Source organism: Nuphar pumila, chromosome 6 (genome assembly GCF_984573655.1).
Source record: "Nuphar pumila chromosome 6, dmNupPumi1.hap1.1, whole genome shotgun sequence".
Taxonomy (NCBI): domain Eukaryota; kingdom Viridiplantae; phylum Streptophyta; class Magnoliopsida; order Nymphaeales; family Nymphaeaceae; genus Nuphar; species Nuphar pumila.
This window is the reverse complement of record NC_143254.1, coordinates 111898835-111926538: the sequence shown is the minus strand read 5'-3', so window position 1 is coordinate 111926538 and position 27704 is coordinate 111898835. Positions and strand designations below refer to the sequence as shown.

At 38.1% G+C, this 27704-nt stretch overlaps 1 protein-coding gene across 1 annotated transcript; it reads left to right on the top strand.

Annotated features, from left to right (window-relative positions):
* The first annotated feature begins 19865 nt into the window (after nucleotides 1-19865).
* On the top strand, nucleotides 19866-23172 carry LOC149835738 (uncharacterized). The gene is made up of 2 exons (XM_090009642.1): nucleotides 19866-20517; nucleotides 22632-23172. The coding sequence occupies exons 1-2, from the start codon at nucleotides 19866-19868 to the stop codon at nucleotides 22931-22933; spliced, it is 954 nt and encodes a 317-aa protein (XP_089865768.1). The 3' UTR covers nucleotides 22934-23172.
* Nucleotides 23173-27704: the final 4532 nt, after the last annotated feature.

Sequence of the window (27704 nt, the reverse complement as noted above, 5' to 3'; positions counted from 1 at the left end):
CTTAACCTAATTGGGAAATGAAATACCTCATCAAAATGAGGCTCAGGTTTAACCCTTAACCTGATTAGGAAACAATGGAATCCTCGAAAGAAGAGACCATGATGGGTCCTTCGGACTTTCGCACAATGAATTCGATAGGGGTTTTGCAAAAGGATGAAATTGGGGGTCCCTAAAGCTTGAAAAGAGATTGATTTTGGGCGCCTCATTGCTGAGACTAAATAACTTTTGAAATGGTTGACCTTTTGCGAGAAAATAATTGGTGTCTTAGCCTCAAGCCGAAATTAGATTGTCTATGGTGAGACAGTGGGGACACAGGGAAGTGTGCGAATCTGAGAGCTCGGGCACTCAGATTATACCAACAGAAGGGAAGGAATCTTGAAAACTCCCGTTATCAAGTCCTAAAGAGGGATGACAAATGATGCCAGGATGTGTCAAAGATGAACCCCAAATTCTCATTTCACACCAGGATAACCAAAAAATATTGTCAAAAATGTTGAAATTTGTTGTTTGATTCAAAATAATTGAAAATAGTGCACATTTGTGCAAAAATATTCCATCTTTTCCACCTGAAGTATTGCCTCCAACTAGGCTTAACTCCATAAAATCAAGATTCAAATTCAAATTGCTTGCCATTAGTTTTCTTCGAGGAAGCTATCAATTTCCTTGGTATGAACAGAAAAGAGAGTATTCTTGATATTGTGAAAGCAATTGGTGGGAGAATATTGATAATAGAATTTCACAAAATTTAAAGAGGATTCTTGGCAAATTTGGAAGTTTGATATCCTGAATTTTTCTTATGATGATCTTTTTGCACTTTTTTTTTTGTTTTGACAGAATTAGAACTCTCTTGGGTTTCTGGGGAGTTTATTACATCATCTTTTATTTTGGAGATGTCCTAGCTTCTCTCTCTCTCTCTCTCTCTCTCTCTCTCTCTCTCTCTCTCTCTCTCTCTCTCTCTCTCTCTCTCTCTCTCTTTGGAAGGGTATATCACAAACTCCAACTTGGAGATGTTTTGATCCTTCTTCTTCTCTTAGGAATTATACTGATGATATTGTCTCTTTGGCTGAGAATCTCTTGACGATAGCAGAAATCAAATATCTTTTAGGGTTTGTCGGGAAGTTCATCGCATTCGCCTTCAACTTGGCGGTGATCTGAACTTTCACTGGAAGGATCTTTCATAAACTCTTTTATCTTGGAGATGATCCAAATCTTCTTTAGCTCCGGGGGTCTAACTCATCTACTAGTCTTCAACTTGACGATGATTGAGAGATCCCTTTTGCAGATATTTGACTGTAGCTTCAATGGCTGAGGAGATATGGGAATTGAGTGGATTTTTTTTATCACCCAAGATATTTCGACTGTCTTGTCTTTACAAGAATGATCTTTAAATATGTGCCATAGCTTCGATCAATATCAATAACTTATGGCTTTGTGACAACATTGAATTTTCTTTGCTGGCCATATCGAGGATTTATTCTTCGTCCTTTTGGTTGGCCAAGAGAAAGATTTTGAATTTTGAATCCTTCTTTACAAAAGTTTTGCTTTTTCAGAGGTAATGTTGAAGGTAATTTTAAGGTAATTCTTTATGCAATAAAGGTTTTTGAAATCAACAAGTTTTTGATGACAAATTGACAAAATATTCTTCAAATCCTTGGTGAAAGCGAGCATTGAAAGCACGACTCAACGCATCTGTGACAAAATTCTCTTTTTCTTTCCCCAAAGGAGAAGATTCAGAATGGAAAATAGAAAATACTCCTCTCTTCCCTGAAGAGGAGGTGTTTGCAAAATGAACTTTCGAAGAGAAATTAAGCTTTCATCAAAATTTTCTAACTTTAGGCTTCTCTTATGGAAAGGGGGCCGGTAATGGTGAGGTCAGTGAATTGATCATGAAGGAACGAGTTCATCACACTCTCCCTGAAAAGAGGGTCCTTCATGATGAAATGGCCTAGTATAAAAATTGGAGGGGGCACCAGGAAAGCGAGTCTCCATCGAAGCTCTCCCTGAAATAAGGGTTCCTTGTATGAAATTGGAAATTGTTTTGCAAACGGTTCACAAAGACATGAGTCCCTTCAAACTCTCCCTGAAAAGGGGCTAAGTGAATAAAGGATAGCATGCGAAAAGAATGAGCTCCCTCGAACTCTCTCCTAATAAGGGTCTCTCGCAAGAGAAAATGATTGAAATTGGTATTGGGTGACTAAAAGGTCGAAATTAGAAATTGGAAATTGGAAATTGGAAATTGGAAATTGGAAATTGGGTGACCCGAAGGTCGAAAGTGAAAATGAATGACTTGGAGGTCAAAATTTGGATATAGCTTGAATTTTGATGACAGATCAGGACAATGACTGAACCTAAGAGGTCAACTAACACGACCAATGGACAAGACAATAATACAAGTGCTAGATTTTTGAAAGAGTACCAATACGAGCACCGGGTTTTGAAGATGTACCAGTATAAGCATTGGATTTTAAAAATGTACCAGTATGAGTAATGTTTTTTTTAAAATTCACCAACACCAAAACTGGGTTTGGAAAGAAGGTTCGAGTCGAACTCGAATCTTTAAAGGAAAATTGTACCAATTGAGATTTAAAGGACAGAAAATCTGAGTCGGAACTCGAATCCCAAAGGAAAGACTAAACCGAATTAAGGTTTAAGGAAAGAAAGTTCAAATCGGAATCTGAATCCCAAAGGAGACTTAAAATTTGAAGAAAAGAAAATTTGAGTCGAAACTCGAATCCCGAAGGAGACTTAAAATTTGAATGAAAGAAAATTTGAGTCAGAACTCGAATCCCGAAGGAGAAATTAGACCAGTTTGGACACTGAATTTTAAAGTGCACCAGTGTGAATATTAGATTTTGAAAATGAACCAGTACGAGCACTGGATTTTTTAAAATATACTGGTACAAGTACTGGATTTTGAAAATGTACCAGTACGAGTACTGGATTTTTGAAACTCAACCAGTACTAACACTGTTTTCCAATTGAAATTTAAATTTTGGAAGAAGATCAGCGTTCTAAAAATGTTTGGGAATTATGACGGGAATGATTGTCGGGGTCTCAGGATTATCCCTTATCCTGAATGGGTAGTGATTTTAATATAAATGAATGTAAACGTATGCAAATGAATGTCGAATAATCTATATGGGTGCACATGCGTGCGAGGTGAGAGATTTGTTTATCATGCCTGTATACAGAATATTTTTAGATAAAGATAGAATTTCGAAAAATGCCACAGTTTAGCTGGGAAAGAAGACTTTTATTGAAAAAAATATATTGAAGAAGTACAAAGGATAGAATAGAGGATTTAAGTATAGAATTTTTTTAAATGTCGAGCATTGATGGGATCTGGCAATTTCACTCTATCGGCATTGATGAGCCGATATGAATTGTGGGGTAATGCCTCCTTGACAACATAAGGACCTTACCAATTTGGTGACCACTTGTCACCTAGGCGGTGCTTAAGATAGGCCATTGATCTGAGCACTAGATCGTTGACTCAGAATTTCCTTTCAATGACAGATTTTGCATATTGTCTGGCTATCCTCTGACGATATGATTGAGTGTGATCCGCTGCTCTAAGCCTTCTTTCATCGAGTAAATCAAGTTGTACCAGTCGTTGTTGATATTGATTAAGTGGTAGCTCTAAAAGTGATGCAAACTTCAGAGCAGGCTTCTGAATATGTAATGACAGTATTATTTCAGTTCCATAGACAAGTTCTGATGCAGTAGCATTGGTTGGACTACGAATGGTGGTCTAATATGCCCACAATGCGTCATGGATCTTGTCATACCAATCACGGCCTATTTCCAAAGTTCGCTCCAAAATCCGAATCATAATTTTATTGGTGGCTTTTGCCTGACCATTCCCTTGAAGATAATAAGGAGCGAAGAAATGATGATGGATTATGAACTTTGAGCAGAACGTCCCCATTCTCTCATTCTTGAAATGACTGCCATTGTCCGATACGATGTTGTGCGGTATGCCGAAATGACAAAATATATTCTTGTGGATGAATAAGACCATATGTCGACCTTCTACTGTGCTTAGAGTGACAGCTTCTACCCATTTGGTAAAGTATTTTGTTGCGGGAAGAAAATATTTGTGGCCATTTGAAGCAAAAGGAGTGATGGGACCTACGACATCAATGACCCACATAGAGAACTGCCATGGAGAGACGACAACTTATAAATATGTTGTTGGCGCATGAATAAAAGGTGCATGCATCTGGCATTGCACACATTTTTTCAGAAAATGATAGCAGTCTTGTTGCATAGTCTTCCAATAATATCATGCTCGGATAATTTGCTTGATAAGAGTTTGGTAGCCGACATGACCACCGCAAATTCCTTCATGTGCCGCTTGCACAATTTCTTTAGCTTCATCTTCGTCTAAGCATCTAGAATACCCGAAGCTGAATCCACGACGATAGAAGACAATGGCGAGGATAAAATATCAGGCAGACATGCGTTGAATTGCTCGTTGTTCTTTCTTCCAGAGTTTTGAAAGAAATTTGCCAGTTTCTATAAAATTCTTGATGTCATGATACCAGAACTTCTTCTTCTGCTCAACCTAGTTCATTTGCTCTGTTGGTATAAAGGCAGGTTGCTCAAGTCTGCCAATTTTAAAAGAACGACATGATTCACCGTTTCTAAAAATCATAATGGAGCCTAGGCTAGCTAAGTCGTACGCTATTTTATTAAATTCTCTTTTGATGTGAAAAAACTGAAATTCATCAAAATTGTGGATGAGAGCTAAAGCGATCTTTTGATAAGGAAGTAACTTCTGATCTTTGACCAGCCATTCAGCTTTAACTTGGCTGACGACGAGCAATGAGTCACCAAAAGCATGCACTCTCTTAACATTGAAGTCTTGCAGAGTCTTCAGACATTGTATTAAAGCTTCATACTCAGTCATGTTATGAGTGCATTGAAAATCGAGTTTGAGAGAAAAAAGGATCATCTTTTTCTCGGGTGTGATCAATAAGATCTCAATCCCTATGTCGGCCATGTTCTTGGAACCGTCAAAGAATAAACTCCAAACCAAAGACTGTTGAATGTTATGAATGCGTTCATCAAAAAAATCATCCTTTGCCTTCACATCTTCTAACAAAAAAAAATCGGCTAGCTGGTCGGCGATAGCTTGGCCTTTAATTGACTTTTGAGAGACATACTCCAGGTCATATTTCATCAACAAAACTTGTCATTTGGTGATCCGTCCGTTGAGAAATGGTTGTTCTAAAATATACTTGCGAGGATTTAGCTTTGATAAAATCTTGACTTCAGATGCCAACAAATAATGTCTCAACTTCTGACACATCCAAACTAGAGCTAGACATGTCTTTTCTATTTGAGAGTATTTCTTTTCATAATCAATGAAGGTCTTGCTCACATAATAGATGGCATAGTCTCAGGCTACCTTCTTTATATTGCTCCAGGAATCCGCTACAGGCGACTTGATTAACTGAAACATATAGCAAAAGAGGTTTCCCCAATTCTGGCGGCTTCAAGACAGGAGGATTGAGAAGATACTTTTTTATACATTCGAACAATTGCTGACATTTTGATCTCCATTCGAACTTTACTCCTTTTCTGAGTAGGTGGTTAAAAGGCTCACATCTCATGGCCAGATTGGATATAAATCGTCGAATTGATTGCATGCTTCCCTGAAGGCTATGCAATTCTTTGAGGGTAGTCGGGAGCGGCATGTCAATGATAGCCTTTGCCTTAGCGGGATCCACTTCTATCCCCTTTTTGCTGACCAAGAAGTCTAGCAACTTGCCTGGTTTGACTCCGAAGACACACTTCTAAGGATTGAGTCTTAGCTTATAAAGAATAAGTCGCTTGAAGACTTGATCGAAAGCACCAATATGATCCTCTTCTTCTTTGTACTTCACCTGAATGTCATCAACATACGCGTCCATGATTTTGTGTATCTGGTCATGGAAGATGGCAGTCATTGCACGCTGATAGGTTGCTCTAGCATTCTTGAGCCCAAATGGCATGATGGTATAACAGAAGGTTCCCCAAGGAGTAGTGAAGGATGTTTTGGATTGGTCATGAGCGGCCAATTTGATTTGATTATATTTGGAATATCCATCCATGAAGAAAAATATGGCATGACCGACTGTGCTATCGATCAAAAGATCGATGTTTGGGAGTGGATAATCATCCTTTGGAGTAGCTTTGTTGAGGTCTCTAAAATCAATGCAAATTCGAACTTTATCATTCTTCTTGGGAACAACAACAATATTTGCTAGCCAATCTAGATAATCAATAGTTCGAATGAATCCAGCTTTGAGCAAATCTTTAAGTTCTTCCTTGACCTGCTGCTCCACTCGGGGATCCATCTTTCTCAATTTCTGCTTAACTGGCTTGACATCCGGTTTTAGGATGAGGCAATGCTCGACTAACTTGGTATCTAAGCCTGACATGTCTTTGTAAGTTCATGCAAACACTTCTTCATGTTACTTGAGAAAATTGGTGAGCCTTTCTTTCTCTTTCGGGCTCAGACTATTGTCAATCTTGGGAATTTTTGGATTATCTTTTGATCCAATATTGATGTCCTCAGTCGGATCTTAAACTAAGGATGATGGCTCGTCTTGTTTCTGAGTCACTGCGAACTCAGGTAATTCTTGAAGAGTTGAATCAAATTATGTGGGCTCTTCTGACTGTTTTATAGCCTGACTGCATTCTGCTCTTGCCTTAACTCGGTGGGTCACTGCCGGTTTTAGAAAGGCGCTTGAATTGAGGGCAAGCTTCTTGATTGATTGGGAAGACATTATGAAAATTGTAGAATGAATTTTATTCGGGGAAATCGCCCATCATAAAACAAATTGCTTTTGTTAGAAAAGTAATTAGAAAAATAAGAAAATAAAATGATGATGAATTCACGAAGATTTGATAACGAGAAGCAAGAAGACAGATGGCATCCAGATAGATGAAGAAAACTTTCAACTTTATTGAAGAACTGAATTGATCAAATAACAATGATTGAAATAAAATGGGATATCATCCCGATGTGAAAATAAAGGAATAGAAATGAAAAGACATTGAATGCTTCTAATATGCTCCCTTGACAAAGACAGTGTTCTTTTGAGATCTTTTGTCATTGAATCCCAATCCTGCCCTACGAGGATGATGCTCAGGGATTACTGGCTCAAGTCGACCATCTTCATTCTTGCCCAATCCTCTGAAGGGCTGGTAACCATGCTTTAATAATAGATCGAACCCCTTCTTGGCTTTTATGAATTCTGGGAATAAAGGGTGATCTTTGAAGCTACTGTAATCTAGACGACCTCCAATTTTAAAGAAATGTGGCCCTTTCCATCTGAACATTGCTGCAGTATGCTTGGTTTTTTGGTGCGGCTTCTAACTTTAGCATTTCGAGGGTTTCACTAAGAATGACATCTTCACTTTCCCTAATGCTAGGGATATCAGCAGTATAAGTCAGCTTGGGAACCATTGACTGTGGCAGTCTTTCTTCTGGATCTTCCCCCAAGACGGTGGTGATCATGCCTCCCTTGGACCATTTGATGCATTGATGCAGAGTGGAGGGTACTGCATTTGCATTGTGGATCCACGTTCTCCCCAATAAGGGATTATATGTAGGTGGCACATTGACAACGTGGAAAAGAACTGTATGAACGGAGTAGTTGATGAAGATTTCTAGAAAAATCTTGCCCTTTGCAGTCTGCCCATGGTTGTCGAACCCATAAATAGTGATCGAATCTGGTGCATACTCTTCTTCTTTTATACCCAAAGCCTTGGCAGTCATCTCAGGGCATATGTTAAGGCTACTGCCTCCATCGACGAGCACATGGGGTACAATCATTCCCCTGGTTCGGACCACAATATATAATGTATTGTTGTGGAAGGCATGTAGTTTAGGCAGATCTTCGTTTGAGAATGTGATCAGAGCATTGGTCATGGCCTGATTGATAATCTGGGTCATGTTTTCAGAAGTGGTACTTGGCTTCACTTTAATCTTTCGTAATAACTCGTCTAATACTTGTTGATGCTTGGATGAAGCCTGTGCTAAGTCCAGAATCGAGACATTAGATAGGGCAGTTATTGGTTTTGGTGCCGATGTCTCACTTTTCTCTGGGGCGGGCTTGATGAAGTGCTTGGGAAATCCTAGAATTCTCTTGGTTGCTTCCAGGGATGTTTTAGCAGGTTTGGCAGATAAGTTCATCTTGCCGAAGGCTGAAATAAGGTTCATCTTCTAAGCATTGGACTGAGCTTGCTGAAGTACGAGGACACAATGTTGAACTTGCATGTCTCTGCTGGAACATGGCTTGATATGATCCTACGACTGAAATGATTGCTCTAAGATAACTGCCGCAGAATGATGGAGAAATGGTTGTTTTAGAATTTCCATATTTTCATCTTCAGCACCTTCTATGAGAAGATTTTTGTCGATAAGGTCCAGGACAATGTTCTTAAGAATAAAGCAGTTTTCAGTGTTGTGCCCCACTGTCCTGTGAAACTTACAAAATTGATCTTTGAACTTCCCCATGGGAATAGGGGGATCGACCATTCTGGGCAATTTGACCATGTCTTTGGTCAACATATAATCAAGCACAGTCTCGAGTGATTGGTCCAGCAGAGTAAATTTTTTGTCATAGCTCCATCCTTCATGTTTCACCTTTTCACGGGGTTTTGGTCCCTACTCTAGCTGAAGTGGTTTGTTGTATTAATGAGTCATCTTACCTTTTTATCATTCTTATGGGGATTTGAACCCCCTGCACCATAATAGAAGTCTTTGTTATGCCCCTTGCGATGATTCCAATTGTTGTTTTTGACAAAATAGGTGAAATGAGCTTTCTTTTTCTGCTCATTCTGACTGTTGTTCTTAGTAAAAGTGAAGCCCTCATAGGTTGCATTCTCCATGCTCAACTCGAGCCATTCGGCTTGCTCTGTCAGCTCAATGAATGTTCTTGATGGTGCAGTAGAAATAAGGCCTTTTAGGGGCTGCAAAAAATTACTCATAATTAGTGATAATTCATGCCCTTCTGATATGGGGTCTCTCATCTTGTTGCAAGCTAACCTCCATCGGTGAATAAAGTCCCTGACCTTCTCATTTTCTCTTTTCTTGAGGCCGCAGAGGTGATTGAGGGTCGGAAGTGCTTCTGCATTGAAAAGAAATCGTTCGATGTACAGATTCACCACCTTGTCAAATTCTTTCAGTTCTATCGGATTCATGTGCTCTGAATACCATTTTGCAGTTGTTCACTCCAGACTGCAAGAGAAACAAATGAAAAGAGCTCGATTATCGCACTTGAATTTTGCATATTCAGCGAAGAACATGGCCAGATATGCCTTCGGGTCACCAAAACCATCAAATTTGATAAATTTCTTAGAGAGATTATTAAGGTTGTCATCCCCATCCAAACCATCATAAAAGTCTTTGCTCGTGAAGACTTTCTTGCCCTTGTCGTATACAAGTTCTTAAATGAATCATGTTTACACATAAATTTAAAGTGTTTTTTCGCATAGGCGAAGCGCTTGTATATATAAAGCAACATTTAATGGGTTGAGTATGCATGACTGTAATTGTTACCTCATGGAGACACATGAAATGATTAATTTTATTAAAAAATAACCCTTTTACCTATTTACTATTTGCTTACCTTGGAGATGGTAGGTGGTACAGACTTTGAGTGACATATAAAAATGTTTTTGGTAGCAAGGCATCCCATGGGTCTCCAGTCACTCATAGGTTTTGGAGACCACGGTGAGAGATCGCCCCAACTTATACAGAAGTTCAGGATGCATCTGAATAAGTAGTTAATGGCCCTTGAAAAAATTTTCTTGATTACAAACTATTCTCCTTGGGATCTGTACACTAGTCATTTTGGGTAATTAAAATATGCATGGCATAATAAACCCCTAAACGGTCTCGATTGTATGACCACTAGTGCCTTGAGAGTACCCACAGGGTTAATAAATATCGAAACAAAAGCTCTTATATTTGATTAATTACTTGCAAAAATATAGACAATGTCATTGTTATTAAATGTATGAGTTGTTATTTGTATTAAATGCATGAGTAGTTATTTGCATAATAATGAATATATGAATTGTCATTTGCTAAAATTATATTAGATCTTTGTGCTTATTTTTACAGTATGATACTAGCATCAATATAACGACCCCAACTCGTACCCATGAAAAAGCTATAATTTTTTTTAACAAGTGCGAAAACATTCTCAGAAACCCGGAGCCCTTTTAGTTAAACACAACCATTACCACAAGAGATCTTATACTCATCTTTCAAACCATACAAAACCCAAACTTTATTTATTAAAATGCATAGAGTCTGAGACATAAGCAAATAAAATATAAATAAAGCAAAAAGAAGAGTCACATTGTCCGAAGGTATCTGCCAAGCAGTCGTGTAGTTCCCTCGTAGCTCCTCTCAAAGCAAGTCACCTCACTGGGCATCTAAGGCTACAAAAAATATAAAAGTAAAAGTGTTAGAATCCAAAGAATTATGTGTACGAATCTCTCTAATGAAATAAACAAGTAAAAAGAACATAAAAAAGACTCATGCAATATTTTAGAGGGATGTAATTATAACAAATTCATAATTCAATTAACTATTCATGCAATAGAGAACACATATTAAGCATGAGGGACAATTTAATAAACAATAGGGACCATAACTTAAGCAATAAAGACAATTTACCTGCATTAGAAAACAAACATCATACATTCACCAATATATTACAATTAAAGGAATAAGTAAATATGTATGATCTAATGCATAACAGGAATATGCATGATTTCAGTAAAATGAAAGAATAAATTATTATCTTTTATCCGAGTTTTCTTTTCATATGCATGTCCCTATTAAATGCATACAATTTAAGTTCCTCTTTTTATTACCGTTTCTCATGGATACTCCAAACGGGTAAAAGTTCTCAAGGTCAAGTAGGGTTCCCAGAGTAACTTAGTACACAAGTTGTATTTTATTACTGGGTTCCAAACTTAGCTCTTGACCGATATCAAGAATCAATACCATCCATCAAAATATTGAAAATCAATAACTAATGTCGAGACACTATGAAAATCAACAACCATGATGCCACTTTCTTGGTATACCAAAACAACAGTTGTGTCTACACACCACCCCAGGCAAAGTGGCAGACTCTCTCTAAAACCGTGGCCAAGAGAAAAACCTCAATATCGGGTAAAGGGCAACAACAACACACATGGAGTTTTAGTATCCTCGTGGTTTTCCAAAACCGTAATGTCCAAGATTCTCATACTATAGAAGGGACATCAAGGAAACATATATTATACTATTATTTAATTTCTTTTAATCATGTTATTAATTCATCTTCTTTAATTTGTAATTCAATATGCAAAATTAATAACACAAGCTAGCAAATCAACATACGCAGTGAAAGTGATGTAGGATCGAGGCAACGAGCACTAGAGGGGGGTGAATAGTACTTTTAAATAACATCTTTAAAATTTTGAAGGATTTTAAAATTCACACTACAATCACACAACGAACACAAGATTTAATCCTGATTCGGTTTTCCTGATCTACATCCAGTCTCCAAGTAAAACTCGCTTGAGATTTTCACTATCAACCTTGTGTCACTACAAGAACATACAGACCAAATCATGTCTCACTTTCAGTAACAACCCTACTGAAGACAAACACCTCCTTTAACTAAGGAGATCTTTTTTCTTTTACAGAGAAAAAGAAATAAATAACTTGCAATCAACCTACGAGCCTTTCTTATGAATGCAAATGGAGTGGAATAGGCTTCTGTGGTTATTGAAATACTCAACTCAAGAATTCACTCTCTCAAATAAGAATTTGAGTTGAAAACTGGAGTGAAAATATCAAGTGAGTGAGAAAATGAATACTTGAATGAATAAGAGTGAAAAGCAAAGAATTTGATCTTTGTAATTCAATAAGATTTCTTGTTTTTTAGTGTAGAATTCACTCTTATTTATAGTTGGAAGTACGAAAGGGTGTCAAAACAGTCACTTTTGAACGGTCAATTCGTTTAAAAAATAAAAAGACATACCTTTTGAAAGTTTCCATAAACGGTTATATTAGTCGACTGAAACAATAGTTAGTTGACTGAAATCAAACATTAGCAGACTGACAGTTATCGTCAGTCGACTACTGTTTTTAATGAAACAGTTTTGAATTCTGAAATTTGAAAATTAGTCGGCTAAGGAAAAAGTTAGTCGACTGATTAAATCATCAGTAGACTGAAAAAACTTTCAGTCGACTCTTGCTAAGTTTTTTAGAAATCAAACATTTTGTTTGATCGACTAAGAGTCGATTAGTCGACTAATAAGAAAGTTGACGTTTTTCTTTGAAAAATTGGTGCAAAAAAGTTGGTCGACTGATGAGTCTATCCCGACAAGGCCCGACATGCCCAACCGAGCCACTCGGTTGGGCTGCTAGGTGCCCAGCCAGCACCAGGTTGAGTGTGGTTCAGCCCGACCAGGCCCCAGCTACATCTGGCAGGGCCTGGCATGTCAGGCCAGATTTGGCTGGCCTAACTGCCAGCCCACCAGGGAACCTAACATATCTATATTATATATATATATATATATATATATATATATATATATATATATATATTTATAACTTTTTTTTTAAAAGGAAAATAAACATAATATCTATATATATACATATATATATAACATGCAAAAACACATATATTTAGATTCAATGATGCACACATAAGCACGTTCAACTTAGGTTGCATGTATATAGAATTTCATAGCTCAAGTATGCATATAAATACATGATTTTACTCTGTTTTGCATGCTTGCATAGATTCATATATCAAGTATGCATGAGTATGCATATATCTATTCTGTTATGCATGATTCACAACAAACAAATATGATTTTATAGATTTTCAGATTAGGCATGCATCTATCAATAAGGCAAGTTACAAGAATACATGTAACTACTTATTATTGCACCCCATTACCAAAAAAATTTACATGCACTAAACTTGGACTAGATTTGCACAAGTTTTAAACATGGCAAATCTGTCCTTATTTAGGGATCCGCAAATACAAGCATCAATATACATATTTTTTCCCAAAATAAGCTTCGAAAATGAGAAACATCAAACCCATATTAGAGTAAATATTCATAGTTACTCTTATTCCAAGGATTTTTTGCTAAAATATTGCATGAAATACAAATCCATGCTCTTATTCTCACCCAATTCAAGAGAAAGACTCATACCTTACGTGAAGATCGAAAGAAAACAAGAACACAATGGTAAAAATGATGGATGATCAGAGAAGAAACTCCCTTCCTCCTCCTCTTCCTCTCTTTTCCTCTACTTTTCTCTCTTTCTGTCTCTTTCTCTCTTTTTCCTTCTCTTTCTCTTTCTTTCTTTTGCTAGAACTCTCTTCTCTCTTAGAGTTCTGAAAATTTTAAAACTCTCCAAGTTGACTTTTTCAAAGTTTTGTTTCATTTGGAACTCTATGTTTCTTAAACCTTCTTAGATGCTTCTAGGTGTGTTTAAGGGCTCTACTAAGAGTCTTAAACAAATGTCAATTTAAATTTTTAGAATTAAATTAAATTATTTATTTATTTATTTAATATTAAATAATAAATAAATTTTTAGAAGCTTTCAAAAATTACCAAATTAACTTGGAAGGATTCTTAACATTAATTAACTCCAATTTAAAGGTTTCTAATGAATTTAAAGTTGAAAAAAATCATTGGGCATAGGTTTGGATCTAGATTTGGATCCAAGATCCAAATCCATCTCTAAAATCCAAATGGGTCTTGAACTGGATCAAATATAGATTAATATGGGTCTTGGATAAAGTCCAAATTCATATTAATTTGGATCAAGTCCGGTCTGATCCAAATTCAGATTTAAACCGACAAACTACTCCTTTTTCAAAAAAATACAATTTTCGTGCCAACCGTAGCCTGAATCAAGGAAAATAAAATATCATTATGCTCAAAATTTTGAGACACATCCAATGATATATAACTTGAATTTTTCTTTTGAAATTCACCCAAAAATAACTTAAATTATGCTTGAATTTTGCTTGAATTTAAAGGTAAAAAATAAAACTTTTTCTTACATTTCGATTGGCTCATTTAGGCCTTGACAATGAGACCTGGGCCAAGCCCAAACTCAAAAGCATCGGCCCAAAATTAAGGTTTTACCAATTTTTAAAAATCTCAAATTTAACTAAGTGTGAAAATATGTGATATTACAATCAAATGATAAGCTTGATATAGTCTAAATTTGAATTGTACAAGTAGAGTTAAATTATGATTCCCGAATATGTTTTAATATTTTTTGTTATGTGGAATTGATATTTACTTACTAGGTTGTCACAAGTTTGACCCCATGTTATGGAAAATTACAGGTTCAGGTACAGGACACATTGCACGATAGTGGATACTTGACATGTAAAATTTTTAACCCCATGTTTTGGAAAATTTTCAATTTGCATAATGGAATTTTTGCTTCTTAGAATATCTTTATGAGGCCCTATTAATCGAAGCTCAAAATATTTATTTAAATGCATACACTTAAGGCATTTCAAACATTTGTTTTGTTGAAATGAGGTTTTAAGAAACTTTTTCGAGTCTTTGCGTACATTTAGAAAAAAATTCTTTGAAAAGAAACAAGACCTATGTGTAATTTCAAAAGAAAATGAATTATTATGGGAACAAGGCCTAATTAAAATTTTAGCATAATAAATAAATGGAAAATATTTTAGAGAATGTTGACATAGGGCCAACGTCACTCAAGTGGGCATGGGCACACGCAAGAGTGCAACCCACACCTAAGATTTGAAATGATTTCAAAAAATAAATAAAATAGAATAAAATGATGAAGCATAGACGGGGCATGCATGAATAGTGCCCTAGAGGGGCATTATAAAAAAAAAATTGAAAGGAAAGAACCTCATAGGGGGCGTGTGGGGGCTGTAGAGGCATATTTATGAATGTGCCACCGCCTAGAGGGGTGTGGCACTTAAGTGAAATAACCCTAGCCATCCATTTCATAGATTAACTCTCAACCGTTGGATCTAAAAACCCTAGGCTATAAAACCCTAAGGAAGAGGGAGAGAGAGATCATTCTCTTCTCTTTCTTTCTCTCTCTCCCAATCGTGGAGCTCTCCTCCTTGGCCACCGACAGTACCTCCCTCACCTTTCTCTTTCCCTTCCTTGTTAACGTGTAGGCTTGAGTACCATCCAGGACTCCCCTCTACACGTCTAAGCAAAAATGGAACTCGATGTCTCCACTATTCCAGAAAAAAGAAAAAACACACAATGAGATTCATCTTTTCTTTAACTTCCACTTCTGCAAAATACATTCTTCTAGCATGAAGCCAAGTATTCCATGATGTTTTATGAAATACATGGAGGCTAGGCGGATTTAGAAAACAAAAAATTGAATGGAACTCATTTTTTCCATGTATGAAACGCATACACGTACAATATATATTTTTATGCAATGCATTTTATGTTTTTCTTTTTCCTTTTTGTTCTTATGCAAGCACGGTTTTTGGCTTTTCAATCTTGTGCATGGAGGGCTAGCAGCTTGGGGGTCTTGTTGGACTGCTTTAAGGCCTCTTCCTTGTTGTGTTGAGCGCAAGAGAAGCCTTCTCCGGCACCCCTAGCTCGTCGCTTGTTCTGCCCCTTTTTCCTACCTCTTGAGTTTGGGCGTGCAACTGTGTGTAGGCTGGATGGTTTAAACGGTCCTTGTTGCACCCTGCCCTTGCCATGCTTGATTGTCTTGCAACGAACCTCAGCCGAACCATATGGTTGTAGGATCCTACAGAAACCGGCTGGGCTGAATCACAGACTGCCCCAGTCCGACCCTCCTGTTTTCCTTCTTTCTCCCTTGGGGGCTGCGATTCTGGCCAACCATAACCAGTAGGCCCAAGGGCTGACCAAACCTGGGTTTTTCCTTGATATGGCAGCAACTCAGGCTTGCAGGCATCAACCAATTGGTGGATGGCCTTGGCAAACATGGCCCAGCGACACCCTACATTTCGGGTGCCCAACTCGTTGAACAAGCTTTGGTCCACTTGTTGTTCACATCCAACATCCTGGTTGTATACCTCTCTCAGAGCCGCCTGGTCTGCATACCGCCTAGAGCGGACCAGACCCCGCCTATGTCAATCCTAGTTGCCCCCTCAAGTCAAACCTTAGGGTTGTCCCACGAGTGTACACATTCTTTTTTTTGAACTAGTGTAGATGTCGAGTTTGTTGAACCTTTCAAGCGCTTGCTGTGTGCACCCTGCAGTTGGTTGCAGCCAACATGGGCAGATCAGTGCTGGCAGAGGTTGTACTTCAGAGCCCCCTTGAACCTCATTTGTGACAGCCGTATGATTTTGTTTTTATCCGCAGAATATGCGCATGCGGGTTGCATCTCGCTTCCTGTAGATTTCTACAGAGATGGCGCACCTTGGGCAACACCTGGCTGCTACGTTTTAATCTCCCGCATTTTTGCCAATCTTGGCAATGGTCTCTGCACTCAATTTTTGACAGAAATGCGTCCTTGTGCAGCGCCTAGCTGTTGCCATTTTTCTGCAGAATCGGCCTTATTGGTTGCCCTTCGTAGGTTGTGCTTTCCCTTCATATTGAGTAAGCTATGGCAGCGCCCCTCTAGCTGAAATTTTTTCCACATGTTTGGCATGCACAACAGCGCACTGCTTGTTGCAAAACTCCCGCTAAAATGGCACCCATTGTAGCACTTAGAACGATGCAATTGGCAGCTTACTTAGAGCTGTATGGCAGCCCCCTTTGCTTGCTGCAAATCCCTGCAGTGTTGGCGCCTTGTGGTAGTGCCTTGCCGCTACAAGTACCCTGTAGTTTTGGGGCGATGTGGTAGCAGTTCGTATTGAAGAAATCTACAGAACTATGTGTTTTGACAGCATATCATTTGCTGCAAATTATTGCAGCAACAACTCTTAAGGCAGCGCCTTTTTTGCTGCGATTTCACGTTGTTTTGGCATGTGTTGGCAGTGCATAGTGGTTGCATAAGTCTGCAGCAGAAGGCCCCTTGTGCGGTGACCCTCTTACTGTATTTTTCCTGCAATTTTGGTGTAGTTGGCAACAACATGTGCGCCATAACTTTCTGCAGAATCTATGTTGCGGGCAGCACCTAGTAGGCTGCCATTCACTTGCTTGCATAACGAAAAATCTATCAACATAATGCCTTGATGAAATGATATGTTGTGGAAAATACATCGTAGCATGCTTAATGACTGGAAACATGTCACATGCACTTCTCGCACATCCTGACACGGTTGTGAATTGCCTACTATGAGCCTGCTTTGATATTCAAATGTCGTAGTTTTGACAGCATGCTTGATAATTTTGATAAGTACATAGGCATTGTTGACACATCATGTCATTGAACTAAAATTTGCGAAATTAAGCATGCCTTGTTTATCAAGTATCTTAAATTTGTCATTGTTTCATAGCATGCAATGTATGTTTCGAAAAAATCGTATGCATTTCATATAACACATGATGCATGTTACACACTCGACACTTGATTCGTCCCAAAAATGCAAAAAGAAAACTTAGAGCACCACTGTCGGAGTATGAATTTTTGAAACTTCATGGCAAGTTATATTTAGGCGATAGACCCATTTTGTGAGTTAAGCTCACTTGTTCGTAAATATCAAACATCCCTAAAATAAAGTATGTTGATGTCGCCTTCACCGACGAAGTGCTCCTCTTGGCCTAGTTATGCTAGAGCACATGAATGGGCGGGCTGACCTCGTCATGTTGTTTGTGTTTCCCTGCAGGGATCACAAGGCAAATGTGCCTAAGTACCTCGAAATAAAGGAATGATTACTAACTAAGCTTAAAAAGATAAACCGCCTGGTAGCACATTCATAAATGGTTCACCTTAGAGAGGGTGGATGGTACAACCTTGAGTGACCAGTCAATTTTACGGCACGTTTAAGGAGCAATGGCGTCCTTTGGCCTTCAGTCACTCAGAGTTAGGGAGGTTGACGGTACGAATAGTGGTTTTCCTCAGCTACTGCAGTAGTGTGGATTACAATATGTTGCCTATGTGATGTTTCTCTCAGCCACGGGCCGCTCACATAAAGTTGTTACTCGGTCTATAGGTACCCCGATTATCATACTCAATAGAATAACAAACGCTGGCGGTATTTTTCATAGATACGATGTTTTTCTTCGCATACCTGAAGGAGTAAGCAAGATAGAATAATTAAACTGACTTAATGACTGTTAGCTACTAGTTGTTTGAATTCAGCTTGAATTATGATTACTGCTTAGTCGCTATTTTTGTGGCTTATGTTGTCTAATTTCTCTGCTTAAGATCATACCTGCATGCTTGTTATATTGCTTAGTGAATATCCTGCTATATGTTTAAGGATGTATTTGCTTAATTGCATAGCTGTATTTGATTACGATTTTAATAGCATGCTAGTTACCTGATGTTGTCACTCACTTTTTATTGTTATTTTTCATGTTATAGTTGTATTTGCTTAATGCTAAGTACTGCAAAAGAATGATGTTTATAATTGCAAATGCATGCTAGTTGCTTATATTGTTCATTAGTGGCAAGTTATGGATTTTATCTCACCGGCTCGCAAGAGTTTTGACCCCATTTTATGAGGTGCAGGTGATGCTTGACAGGTGGTGTGATGGAGTTGATGCGTCGCGAGGACTAGCCCCACGTTTCTGAACAGCTCACGTGATTCTGGTGGTCATTTTGGGGAATATCCCAAGTGAGAATTTTTGTAAAAGTTTGTAAATCTTATATGTCTCATTTTGTAATGGAAATATCATTTTGTATTTCTGCTTTTGCTAAACTCCTTGCCTATAACCCGCTCAAATATTTCAAACAGTTTCTCCTTTTTTATTTCTCGGCTTTGCGCAATCTTAAAAAAAAATATCTAAAAACCCATGGTTTTCAAGTTGGTATTTTTTGGGCGTTACATGACGTGAGTGGCATCCAAGAATCAATATTTCCAAAATTTCAAAAAAACTTTATGATTGTTATTTTTAATCATAAATGTTTAATTGTCTAAACATTTTGTAAAGGACTTTGTATATAATGCATGTTTGAATTAAATTATGTCATAATTTATACTATGGTTTATAGAATGTAACTCGCCCGATGTTTTAAACCAAAGTTTAAAATTGTTTTTGCTGTTTATTTTTAAAATAAAAAAACACATTTTTCAAATGTTAAAAATCTCAGGACGCTATACTTCTGTCCTATTGAAAAGTCAATTGATTTTTTGTGGAATCAACAAGAATAAGTCTGAATTGAACTGAGTCTACCCCGATCCATCCCCTTACATGTTTTTCAAGTTATAGAAAGTAAAATTGAATTAGAAAACAATCTTTGAAATTATTCACTAAAAAAAGTTCTGATTCTATTTAGTGGGATTTCATCATTTCTTGAACATTCGGTTTATTTAGTGAACCTATTTTCAGGTGACTCAATATGGTCCAAATAAGTTCAAATGCGGTCAAGGTTGACGCCTTCTGACTTTCAGGATCTTGTCACAAAATCACAAGGTCAATCTCGAGATTTCGTCGATTGATCAATACCCGAGCTGAGAAAGAAGCTCGAACCATCTCAGTCAACGACCGAGATCCAGATAGGAAGGACAAGATAGTCCAGAGAATAAACTCGGGGAGAAATAAATGATTTCTTTTCACACGAAAAATATAAAAAAAAAAAAACAGCAATGATAATCCGTAATCATACGAAACCAGTCAAACAAAAATAAGACAAAAGATTAAAATAAAAAATAAAAAGCAAGGAAATAAAAAACAAGTTCTAAATAACCCCGTTCAAACCCACCGTCCAAAATTCTCACATGAGAGAGAGAGAGAGATGGGAGACCCGATCCCAAGCACGGCGTTAATTCTGGTGGAGGAACAACCGCGGGCGTCGTTGGACGGCGGTGGCGCCACCACCACCACGACTAGCACCGCCCCTTCGTCGTCGTCAGGAGCCCGGGAATATCGTAAGGGGAACTGGACGATTCACGAGACGATGGTGCTGATAACGGCGAAGAAGATGGACGACGAGCGTCGGATGAAGGGCGGGGAGAGAGAGAAGAGCAAGACCGCGGAGCTCAGGTGGAAGTGGGTGGAGAACTACTGCTGGAGCAACGGTTGTATGCGGAGCCAGAACCAGTGCAACGACAAGTGGGACAATCTCCTGAGGGACTATAAGAAGGTGAGGGAGTACGAGAGTTGTCCCATCCCTGGGAGGGCGTCATACTGGCAGATGGAGAAGCACGAGAGGAAGGAGAGGAATCTCCCCTCCAATATGGCATCCGAGGTGTTCGAGGCCCTCCACGAGGTCGTCAACAAGAATTACCCACCGAGGTTGGTGGCGCCACCCTCCACGCAACACCACCAGATGTGTGGTGGTGGTGCTGCTGGTTCTCTTCCTCCGCCTCAGCCACCTCTACCTCCACTTCCACCCCCTCCTCCGCCTCCGCCTCCCCCGCCACAACCTCCACATTCACAAATCTCAGGTTTCATCTCTCTCTCTCTCTCTCTCTCTTTCTCTCTGCTGTGACTTTCAGGGTTTGAAAAATGACCTTCTTACAAGTAAAAGATTAAAAAATGACGAGCTTGTCCTGGTCGGTCGAGAGTGGTGGCGCAGCAGCTCTGCGCCCCACCGAAATTATTAATTGAAGAGTTTTGTTTGCCTTACTTATTTCTAGAAATGGTAACCAGCGTGAGAGCGTCATGGCTTAGGTTGATTGGTATTTTGTCAAGCCGGCAGCTGCTCTGAAGCTTGGGGGTATGTTGGTCATTTTAAGTGGAAGGAGGCACTGCCCCCTCCATCACCGACGCCGCTTCCTGCATGAATGGCCTTTCAGGAAATATCTTTCCTATCCCTCCCTATTGCGGAAATGATGCTTGCGTCCAGGAGCTAAGAGTTTTTGCGTGAGGGGCGTTCTCGTCATTTTGTTATGACAAAAGCGCTCACCGTGCACTTTCTTCTTTTAATGACTTTGGTCAAAGAAGTTGCAGAAGCGGTGGCCATTTACTGGATGCCATAAATGTCCCTAATTGTTTTCGAGAACGACAAAAGTATCCCAGCTGGTGAATGAAATACCATGGGATCATTCGTGAATAAGCGACAATTGAATCTGTTCTTTGATCATATTTCGATTGGATGCTGCCCAAAACCTACCTTCATGCCTAGGGCAAACCCGTGATGGTGTAATCGCCGGAAACTTAAAATTACGGCATTTTTTTTCTTGTGATTTCTTCCTGATTTTTCTCCTTGTGATTCTCACGTTATCTCTGTCCGTTTTCGGCTTCTCCATTCTTATAATAAGATTGTCTTTAATTTGTGTGTATCTATACATATATATACACATTAACGTGATTATGATAATTGTTTGATTTGAAGATAGCAAGATAATAATAATTATTTTCTTATAAACAATAAGCTACAATATAATTAGGGATGTAAACGGTTCAGGTGCAATCCGATACCCAACCTGAATCCAAGTCCATTAAGCGGGTTCGGTAGCTAAATCTGGATCTCATTAATAATTCGATTGGGGTTTGGTATTAAGTTTTTCATTCAAACCCAAACACAGATCGATTAAAATTAAATGTAAATATAGGGTTTATAAGCTACACTGATCCGGGTTTGGTTTTATCTTTTTCCATGTGACTCGCGAACCGATTAGGCCAAACTCGATTAAGTTGGACTGAATCTCAACCGTTTACATCCCCAAATATAATTAATGAGAGCGGTACCACACATAGCACTTTTAAGCCGTTCTGACCATGAGTTCGTGCCAGCCTTAGTGTTAGATAAATTTTCCTATAAAGAATACGATCTTAATGTTAGATCAATTTTTCATGGTAACTTCCAATGAGTTCGTGCCCGCTTGGCTTGGGTCTCATAATCCCTTGCCGCGAGAATCTGATATTCCTCCTTTCTCGTGATGTATCATGATTAATAACTTGGGTGTCACGTACCATATCATTTTTGTTGGACGGAAACCAAGCTCTCTTTATGCCCAATGAGAACTTTCTCGATCCAGGATCAAAAATATTCTCTCCCTCCAACGCTTGCATTATAATCAATACTTCATTTAGCCACGAGTCAAGGTTAGCATGGCAATATGTGGAAGCACTTTCCCATGTTGGAATCCCTTAGCCAGGTTTATGAACTAGCTACAGACACTTTCCCATGTTGGGGTCAATTGCATTATGATCATTACTTTATTGCAACAAATGTGTTTCATTGCATTATAATCAATACTTTATTGCCTTCCCCTATGTGCTAGGGCTAGAATTGCATTACGGTAAGTCACATGGCCAAGTTTATGAGTTGGGGTTCCTTAACTGGGGACTATTACCGGCCTTTGATCTAAACCATCCATCTGCAACCAATAGTTTTTTATGCATTTTTTATTTTATTGAAAAAAATATATTTTTTGTTATTTATTGAGTTATCAAAAGTTTTGGGGTTGAACGAGACAGTTGAATGGATTGGTTGCATTGTCACAATCAAGGGGTCTTGAGTTCGAATCTGATGGGATTTTTTTTTTTTGTAAAAACAACAAAAGGGTTGTCCAAGTTTTGTAGACGACTTATATTATTGCTTTGTAAATGCTAGTGGAGGAGATGACGGATTCGTCGGAGACGGAAGGGAGCTCGGATTTGAAGAGAAGGAAAGTGAGAAGCCTGGGGTCAAGCATCCTTCAGAGTGCATCAGTTTTGTCGCGAACTCTCCTTGCTTGTGAAGAGAAAAAGGATAAGAGGCACAGAGCGTTTCTTGATATGGAAGAAAGGAAGCTGCAGATGGAAGAGAGCAGAATGGAGATGAACAGACAGGGGTTCGCCGGGCTGATCTCTGCCGTTAATAATCTTTCAAGTGCGATACATTCCATGGTCTCCGAAAGAAACAATGGAACTTAAATAGAAATCGTTTATCATTGTTTGTTTTTCTTGTTCTTGTTACTGCTATGAATATTATTATTGATTGCTGACTGTAAGAAGAAGAGTTCTTTTTTTTTTCAGTTTTTGGGGTTATGTAGCCACTGAGTTATGATCTCTTGCTGCGAGGCTTTCAGATGTATGTACTATTATCATTGAAAGCTTTTGATTCTTTCGAGAGATTGGAAAAATATGGAAAGAAAAAGGAAAGCTTTTCTTCTCCTTCGCTTCTTTTCTCGTTTTCTTTATTGTATTTGGTGGACTTTTACGCAAATTATGCGTGGGAAAGATTACTACGGGACCTGTACGAGCCGAGACATCTTCTTTGTTCCTTTTCGTTTTAGGGTTGGTGTTCTACTGCATGTTGGAAATGATTATCAACACAAGTTCAATGTAAGAATTTTAAAACTGGCCTTTCTTTTTCTCCTTTCTTTTTTTTTCTTTTCTCTCTTTGTGAACTTTTTATTTCAAGAGCATTGCAATAATTGCGTTAAATTATATATAGGAAAACGAACCAATTAAGTTGACTGGGTGGAACTGCAGGAAGACAAGAGTGCACCAATGTAATGGCATCCTATGTGCTATATGCCATATATATTAACCTTATGGACTTGTTTTCTTTCCCTTTTTAACAAGACATGCCTTACCATCCAGCTGAATCTTTTATGTATATGGATTATTCTATTTAATATATCAATTTTGTCTTTACAAATTTCCAAGGAATTCTTTTGGGTGGCATATATCCTGATTGAAGTTATTTGACCAAGATCTGAGTACGTTTGCGCTGTCATAAAGACTATTTTTGCAATTACCAACGTGACCTTATCTTCATAATGCTGAAGCTGAACACATTAAAATTTTGCTGCATTTGTTAAAATATTATATGTCCTGGCTGGATATAGATAAGGACTTCCTTGTCCTTTGGAGGGTTGAAAATTGACCGGTTTGTGGGGGGCTTACAAGCCTAGGCAGCTAGTCTTAATAAGTTGAACACTGTATGCTTGAGCACCCTTATCTGCACTAGTTTGATACGTTGTTTTTAGAGTTTTAAGTCGTCCATTCCATTGCTCAAACAGTATTACTAGATAATGAGTTGTGTTCAGATGTTACCATTGTTCTGGAATGCATATTAATATAATTTCCTCTTGAGACTATGTTATGTCTCGATCTATATGGAAAGAAAGAAAGAAAGATGGTTATTAATGGTTAGTGTTCTTTATCTCAATTTGCTTGCAGAAGGCAAAGCTTCCCCACCTTTTTTTCTTTGGTTGCTGGAAAAGCAGCAGTCGGCTTAAAAAGGATGCTGCTGTTCCCTTTGGCAATTTGAGGGACTGATGGGCATAGATTTGCAAAGGCTGGTTTCCCCAACTCGGGTCATGGTGTTAATTTGGTGTTTTATGAGGCTAGGGATTGAAGGAAAGAAAAAAAAACATAAAAAGGAACCTTGGTTTGGCCAAAGAGTTTATAGGGGCATTTTGGGTATTTTAGGATTGGCTGGGGGGGTGCCTGCTGTTTGATTGGACGGTGGGCTTTCTTCTTTTTGTTTTGTTGTGGAAATATGATTTATGGGTACTACGGGGTTGCAGAGATGACACCATACGGCAGTGTCCCCTCTGCTGAACCTGCAGAGTGGGGTCAGTCTATCCTTGGTCAAATCCTTTTGACCGTGGTTTGAACCAATCTTACCCTTGACTAAAATACCATTGGATCTAAACATAAACAACACTTTTTACCGGTCACGTGAAACCAAGGTTTGGAGTGTCAACATTCAAGAAGTTATTTGATAGGTAATCGTCAATAAAAAAATTAAGCCATTAAAAAAATTTCTCGTAAATTAAAAGTTACAGTGATATTTAATTATATTCAAATATTTTCAACAAATAAAAAAACTTGTCAAGCACAAATATGAAATGATAAAAAAGAACTTGAATATAATTTTTGCATTCATTGATAATTCACATTATATAGGAAAAGTAAGCTACACAAGCACAATTTACTAACTAGTGTAAAAAAAAAGAGTAAAGCACAATCCTAATAAATATATATTTCATCTCAAGTATTGTTGAGTGACAAATGATAGAATTTCTTAATATTTTCACTATGATTATATAAAAGAGTATAACCATTTGGCTTTATGATCTCATATAATTAAAATATTTAAAATAAGAGTAGAAAGCATCATAATAAGTAAATGAAAATGGTGTAACAACGATAAATAACAAAAGTTTTATCTAAGCTCACACACTATCAATCTTGTTCCTCAGTGATCGAGATTCACTAATATATAATAGATCAAATTTTCACGTAAAAATTAAATGATAACGTATATTAATGTTTACTCATTATGTTGACAATAGAAGTACAAGCAATTCAAACATTTATTAGTATTTGATTTTTAAAAATGGGAGTCTAATAGTGCTTGTGTCACTATTTGCATTTATTATTATTGCATATATATTTGTCACAATTGAGTGCAAGGATAATTGATCTACAATCTCATAGCTGTAGTTATGTCAACTCAATCCGATGTAGTAGATGCATTCAACATGGTTGATTTGCTAGAATCGACTCATGATCATGTTGTATAGATGAAAAATATGATTTTAAGTCATCAAATTTTGGTGCATTTACGGTCATTGGTTTTGTACATTGCTAGAAAAACCTACACACACGTTGGATTCTAGGGATCCAAATGTCGATTCTCACTAAAATGAAGCATGTTGACCACATTTACTGGGCTAGATTCACTAAAAAAGAATAAAATAGGTTGGCTAAGTCAAATTGCACATACATGTGGCTGTAGCAAATATATTCTTAGTTTTCATATTTTATAGATAAAAATTTTATTTTTCTTAATTTCTAATTTTTTTCAACTTTCCACCTCAAACGAGAGTGGCTTATGCCTCGATGTGCCTTGAGCTTTATGCCTTGCTTATATTTTTCGACAACACCTCGTTACACCTGATGCCTTAAAAAATGTTGCCTTGAAATGGAACACAGAGTAGGATTTGGATTAATATGAACTCTAAATTAGAATCTATCCAATCGGGTCTAGTTGTGGATCTAGCTCCAATTATGCCAAATCTAGATGTATGAAGGTCATGAGGTAACTTAAGTTGTCAAATTAATTACAACTTCTCTAGCTAGGAGATCCAAATCCAGGCATTACATATGGGCCAAATCTTAAAAGGGCTATACCATTGTGATCTCATCTTGCAGGGTGTTTGGGAGGGGGAGAATGTAGCCAGTTAAAAATGCTGCTTTTGGAAACAAGTGTCCACCCCTAGGACATGAACTAATTGAAACAGCCGAACACTTCACCATTGCAATGCAACGAACAATAGCCCTTGGCCGTATACTGGACACCAACAAGGTCCAGAAGCGGCCCGGGTTCAACCATCACTTAGTCCAACAGCTTTGAATAACATTGGGAAAGGTGCACTTAGATGCTCATGGGTGTGTACAATCATTTCCTGCACCTCCAAATAAATCCATGGTCATGGGTACCCACCATCCATGAGTACGTATATGCAATAGACCCAAACCAAATCCCATGAATGGCTAACAGAGATACACATACTCTGATTCCACTTTTGGGATGCAGGCCTGATTAATGAGTCAGTAACTCTCCTCTTTGACAAAACCCTTATTAGCTGTGCTGTAAATATCTACTGTAAATATCGTTTACCATTTGCATTAGATAACATTAGATTAGATATTTTTATTGTAGATTAGCTTCCATTATCCCTTATCTGCTCTTAGCTAGAATTAAGGGAAGATCCTCCATTAGTTAAGGAATTGGTTACTTACATTTGAGGAAAGATCAGATCGACCAAGATAGGTCGATGTATGAAATTATGCATTCTAATTAAGTAAAAGAGATTCAATAGATCAGAAATTCAAAAACCATTCGAACATCTTTCATGGTATCAGAGCAGGGACATCTCTGACTGGTGAATCTCGCTTCCCATCGTGCTAGACGGTCTATTGTGCTGGCCGAAGATCCCCAAAAGTGTTGTAGTTCGTTTCTTTTTCAAATATCTGAATAAAATCAGAAGGATCGAGATCCTATCGGTCTGAGTAATAGTCAGGTGAGATCAACTCTGTGCCCAGTGCCTCCAAGTTGTCCTCAATAGCTTCAACAACAATGTAACACACAAGAATCGATAGTCAATCCATTTTTCCTCCATCACTTGGGTAACCCGGAGATATCCCTAGTGTCCCAACAGCTTATTAAAGACAACTACTCGATGTGAAGTAGAGCAATGGTCACAGCACTAAATGTCAAAAATAAATTAAGTTTCGTCGACAGATCAATCACGAAACCTGAATCATCATCACCAAATGTTGATATGTGAGAATGGTGCAACAATATGGTACTATCCTGATTACTCAACTTCATTCACAAAGACCTAGCAGCAAGCGTGATCTATGTGCAAACCGCAACTGAGGTTTGGGCAAAGCTTTGTGAGAGGTTCTCTCAATCGAACGCTCTCAGAATATATCAAATTAAACAATAGATAATCAATCTCAAGCAAGGACAATCTCCAATAACAATGTATTTCACCAAACTGAAGGGATTATGGGATGAAATATCTACATACGTTGAGATTCTGCCTTGCTCGTGTGTGGCCATAAAGATCATTCAAGAACTCTAACAAAGAGAGAGGCTCATTCAATTTTTAATGGGCTTCAATGACAGTTTTAGTGTCATCTGGAGTCAATTACTCCCCATGACACCATTATCAAACAT

Bases quoted from the DNA above. Each gene is read 5' to 3' on its own strand.
- LOC149835738 (XM_090009642.1), top strand. From the start codon at position 19,866: ATGGGAGACCCGATCCCAAGCACGGCGTTAATTCTGGTGGAGGAACAA. The intron at 20,518-22,631 runs GTTTCATCTCTC...TGTAAATGCTAG, and splicing joins TCCACATTCACAAATCTCAG to TGGAGGAGATGACGGATTCG.